Raw genomic sequence first — 5,881 nt, forward strand, 5'->3', positions numbered from 1 at the left:
ATGGCTTCATCACATACACATATTTCTTAAAAACATATTATACATCATCCATGTATAAATTACATCATAAATCCACAACATGTAAGTTTGCCTTCACACCAGCAGATCAGAAATCGACATATGAAAACACATACTATCACATACTAATGATCAAGTACTTAGGTGTGTATGAAAACAAATCAGAATTCGTGCCAGAACATACTTTCATTCAGGTCATATTGTCAATCAACATGCTAACATTTACCATAACATACAGTTATCATGCTAGCATACAACTAAAGCCTGGCCCGTGGGCAGTTCCAGTGGTAAGATTACTTACCTCTAATCACAACTTTAGAAACTAGTAAGCTTAGGCTCTTTCTTTCCCGAGAAACCGAAAACCCACAAGATCAACCTAAATAATCTATAACAAAAACATAAAAAAGCTCAAGATTCTCCCTGAAACTTGAATCTGAACACCCAAAGTTTATGGGTAAATATTGGGCCAAAATTTTAAATGGGTAATCAAGAACGTTCAAGAAACCCAAAAAAAAACTTACACCAAACTAAAAATCTGGCGAAAACCCAAACGACAGTGATTGATGTGCGAAAATCTAGTGGGCATCGGCCAGATCTGAGAAGCAGTCGTCAGTGACAAAACCCCCTGCGGAAAACGAACAGGTCTGTGAAGTAGTCATTGCAGCTGGACCCAAACTGGCGGCTGGAATGAGTGGCACGTGCTGGGCCTAGCGGTGGCGGTGTTGGCTCGATCAAGAAGGATGGCCGGACAGGCGCGACGCAAATGTTGCTGTGTGAAAAGCAGCGTGGATGTGATGACACCTAAGGCGCAAGTGGCTAGGGCACTTGAGCGACAGCGTGAACGGTCGAAAGTGGATGGCGACTCGGACGCAGTTGGCGAGGGCTGACAGTGTGGCGTGCGGTTGAGTCTCGGTTGGAGGAAGAGGGTTTCGGCAGCCATTACTCCTTCACGAAGAAGAAGATGAAAATTCTTCTTCTTTTTTTTCCTTTTTAGCACGCTTCTCGAGGGAGAAATTAATATATATATATATAATATATATATATACATATACATATTCTTTCTTTATTTATATATACATGTTATCTCTTCCCAAAATTTCAATTTCTCAAACTTCAAAAAAATAAATTCAGTTTGCAAAATAATTCCATTTTTCCTTAAACTAAATCCAAATTTCCAAATCTTTTCAAATATTTGCTTTAATGAATTCTCAAATAACTATAACTATATATATATTTAAAATTCTTTCCTCTTCCTCTTTAAAATCCAAATTTCAAAATTAACTCAATTCTCCCCATAAAATCTCAATTTTGACATCGACTTAAAATTAAATTAATGCGACATAAAAATCCAAAATTTTCCTTTAAACACACTAAATTTCAGAATTGACAAAAAGTCCTCAATTAAAACAAAAATGTTGAATTTAATTTTATAACTGCACAGGATGTTAATGAACAACCAATTGAACACAGCTCCTAAAACACAGCAAGCAAAGGACCTTAATGAACAACCAATTGAACAGGAAGTACGACGAGATCCCTCACCTTTTCCGTCCAAGCTGAGAAAGAAAGATGACAGCAAACGATTCAAGAGGTTCCTAGATGTTCTCCGACAATTACATATTAACATTCCCTTGATAGAAGCGTTGGAACAGATGCCGAGCTATGTGAAATTCCTCAAGGACATACTTGCCAACAAAAGGAAGATCGGGGAGAATGAAATTGTTGCGTTAACATATGAATGTAGTGTGTTGTTTCAGAATAATATCCCCACCAAAATGAAAGATCCCGGGAGTTTCACATTTCCCTATTCAATAGGGGGAAAAGATGTTGGGAATGTGCTGTGTGATTTAGGGGAGAGTATAAACTTAATGCCCTTGTCAATCTTCAAAAAGTTAAATATCGGAAATGCAATACCCACCACAGTTACATTACAATTGGCCGATAGATCAATAACTCATCCAGAGGGCAAAATAGAGAATGTACTTATGCAAGTAGATAAGTTTATCTTCCCTGCTGACTTTATCATATTAGATTATGAAGCTGACATCGAGGTGCCTATCATCTTGGGTCGCCCATTTCTTGGAACAGGGCGAGCACTGATCGATGTGCAGAAAGGAGAGCTTACCATAAGGGTCGACGATCAACAAGTTAAATACAACGTTCTCAATGTGTTGAAGTACCCGAGTGATATGGAAAATTGTCAATATGTTGAAGAACTGCAGGAAGATCATTGGCACGAGCATCAAGAAGAATTGAAGGAAGAGGACTTTCGGATTGGCGCAATGTGGGAGGAAAATTGCGTCGCAATACAAACTGAGTCAGGCTTTGAAACACTCAAGTTATCTGAACGAACAATGCAACGTACTAAGCCATCTTTAGAAGAACCACCCATGTTAGAGTTGAAGTCGTTGTCAGTGCACCTCAAATATGTGTATTTAGGGAGCAATAGCACTTTACTGGTTATTGTATCTGCTCGTTGGGCAAAGAGAAAGGATGCACTTATCCAGATCCTGAAAAACAACGCCAAAGCTTTGGGATGGACCTTGGTAGACATTCGAGGGATCAGTCCCTCGTATTGCATGCACAAGATTCGTTTGGATGAAGGAAAAATATGGTCTATAGAAAGGCAACATCGATTGAACCCTACCGTTAGGGAGGTTGTAAAGAAAGAGATAGTGAAGGGGCTTGATGCGGGCGTCATTTACCCTATATCTGATAGCAGCTGGGTAAGCCTAATGCAATGCGTTCCAAAGAAAGGGGGAATGATAGTCGTCACCAACAGTAATAATGAGTTAATTCCTACAAGGACAACTACGGGGTGGAGAATTTGTATAGATTACCGCAAATTAAATCTGGCCACGAAGAAGGACACTTTCCACTCCCGTTTATTGATCAAATGTTAGATCGACTTATGGGGAATGAATTCTTTTATTTTCTTGACGGCTACTCAGGGTACAACCAAATTGCAATTGCGTTGAAAGATCAAGATAAAACAACTTTCACGTGACCATTCGACACATTTACATTCCGTCACATGCCGTTTGGACTCTGTAATGCACCTACCTTCCAACGATGTATGATGGAAATATTTTCAGATTACTTGGAGGAGTTAATCGAGGTATTTATGGATGACTTTTCAGTTTTTGGCAATACGTATTACTCTTGTTTATCAAATCTTGAAAAAGTCTTGAAAAGATGCATTGAAACTAATCTTGTTCTAAACTAGGAGAAATGCCATTTCATGGTTAAAGAAGGAATCGTGCTAGGTCACAAGATATTAAAGGAATGGTTGGAAGTTGATCAAGCAAAAATTGACGCAGTTTCCAAGTTACCACCACCAGTCAATGTGAAAACGCTTGCGAATTTTCTGGGATATGCGGGGTTTTATCGAAGATTTATCCGCAAATTTTCTCAGATCGCAAGGCCCCTAAGTGCGCTCCTCGAGATTGACTGTGAATATGATTTTGATGACGCATGCGCTGAAGTATTTCACACAGTGAAAAATGCACTCATCACTGCACCTATTCTGATTGCGCCGGGATTGGACGCAACCATTTGCGTTGATGTGTGATACTAGTGGATATGCAGTGGGCATAGTCTTGAGCCAGCACAAGGATAAGGTTTTGCATCCTATCTATTATGCTAGCAAGATGTTGAATGATGTGCAGGAAAATTATACAACCATGAAAAAAGAAATGCTCACAGTGGTATTTGCACTGGGGAAATTTTGATAGTATCTAATTGGAACCAATGTTGTGGTGTATACTGATCATTCCGCGATCAAATATCTTATGACGAAAAAGGATGCAAACCAAGACTAATAAGGTGAGTGTTACTCCTGCAAGAATTTGACCTAGAGATTAAGGATTGAAAGGGCACCAGGAACCAAGTCGCATATCATCTGTCAAGGTTAGAAAATTGTGAGGTTCAGAAGAATGAAAAAGATATTGAAGAAAGATTCCCTGACGAGCTGCTGATGTCGGTATGCGTTAATCTTCCATGGTATGCGGACATTGTAAACTTCACAGTTTGCGGTCAAGTACCAGAAGACTATACATACCAACAGAAAAAGAAGCTAAGACATGAAGTCAAGTTTTATTTATGGGATGACCCCTTCTTGTATCGACTTGGACCTGATCATATTCTCCGTCGATGCGTCTCTGAGCATGAGGTAAAGCACATTTTGTAGCTTTGTCATGAGTCTCTTTATGGAGGATATTTTGGGGGGCTGCGAATGGCCGCAAAATTCCTACAGAATGGCTATTTTTGGCCAACACTATTCAAGGACGCCCATGCCCACGCTGTGCAGAGCGATAGATGCCAGAGAACGGGGAACATGTTTAGAAGAAACGAAATGCCTTTGACTTCAATCTTGGAGATTGAATTATTTGATATCTGAGGAATCGACTTTATGGGCCCATTTCCGCCTTCAGAAGGTCATCAGTACATTCTAGTCGCGGTTGACTATGTATCGAAGTGGGTCGAGGCCATCGCATGCGTTAAAAACATTGTGGCCATGGTAGCGAAGTTTTTCAAGAAAAATAACTTCACCCAATATGGAACTCCTTGTGCCTTAATCAACGATGAAGGTTCATATTTCATCAACCGCATATCACCCACAAACCAATGAGTAGACAAAAATTTCTAACAGAGAGATCAAGACTATCTTGGAGAAGGTAGTCACTACCTCCAGGAAAGATTGGTCACCCAAGCTCGATGAAGCATTGTGGGCATATAGGACTGCCTTCAAAACTCCAATTGGCATGTCCCCATATGCTGTGGTCTTCAGAAAAGGTTGCCATCTACCTCTCGAGTTGGAACACAAGGCAATGTGGGCAAGCAAAAAGCTGAACTTTGATCTAGCAAACGCGGGGAAAGTTCGGAAGCTGTAGTTGAACGAGCTGGTCGAGTGGCGAATGAACGCTTACGAAAATTCCAAGCTCTATAAGGAGAGAACCAAGAAGTTTCATGATGACCGCATAAGCAATGGGACATTCTTCGAGGGTCAACAGGTACTTCTGTTTAATGCGCGTTTGCGATTGTTTCCAGGGAAGTTGAAGTCATGCTGGTCTGGGCCATTCCGCATCAAGACTATCTTTCCCCACGGCGCAGTGGTACTGAAAACTGAAGATGAAAGCAACACATTTAAAGTCAATGGTCAATGAATTAAGCCTTACTACGGTGGCGATGTGGAACGACGCATGGAGACCATCGACTTAGGCAAGCAGGATTGACCGTTTGCGGGGATGCTATTGCGGTAACTTTGAAAACCTTGTTTCAATCAACATCCCTATAGCTATGTTTAATCACTTTCTTTAAAGCTTTCCTTTATGGTTTTCTGCATTGCTTTAGTTACTATTTAGTAGAATAGCCTTTACTGCTTTATGAGTTTACCTTCAGTTTAATTCAATTATGTTATTTATATGCTTTGTTTAAGTTCCTAGTTGCGTGGTTTTTAAAGCTTTGTGAATGACTGAATAAAAAGAAAATGAACATCGCAAAGTCTTGTCGACTTGTGTTGTTGATGAATTAAAAAGAAAAAAGAAATTGGTATGCATTGCAATGATGGGTGCATCATGTACTGATAAGTTACATTTTTCGTCCATCTTACACAAATGCATTATGCTGACGGGTGTGTTGCACACGTATGCATTTTTCGCCTGTCCTTAGCGAAAATGCACTATGTCGAGGTAGTGTTGCACCAGTAGAAATACTGTGTGCCCGTCCTCTAGAAATGCATTGTGTTGAGGGGTGTGTTGCGCTGATACATGCGTTGTTGCCCGTCCTCTGCAAATATGCAATTGCGTTAATGGAGCCATTGTGTTAATCTTTAATCTCGCACCTATCTGAATAACATACAAAG

At 40.1% G+C, this 5,881-nt stretch overlaps 1 protein-coding gene across 1 annotated transcript; it reads left to right on the plus strand.

The window, feature by feature from the left end:
• The first annotated feature begins 1,466 nt into the window (after positions 1–1,466).
• Positions 1,467–3,589, plus strand: LOC150038130 (uncharacterized). The gene is made up of 3 exons (XM_090311149.1): positions 1,467–2,069; positions 2,130–2,744; positions 3,245–3,589. Exons 1-3 carry the CDS (start codon positions 1,467–1,469, stop codon positions 3,587–3,589), a joined length of 1,563 nt encoding a protein of 520 aa, XP_090167275.1.
• The last annotated feature ends 2,292 nt before the right edge of the window (positions 3,590–5,881 follow it).

Source organism: Benincasa hispida, chromosome 2 (genome assembly GCF_027475165.1).
Source record: "Benincasa hispida cultivar pf3 chromosome 2, pf3_genome.v1.1, whole genome shotgun sequence".
NCBI lineage: Eukaryota > Viridiplantae > Streptophyta > Magnoliopsida > Cucurbitales > Cucurbitaceae > Benincasa > Benincasa hispida.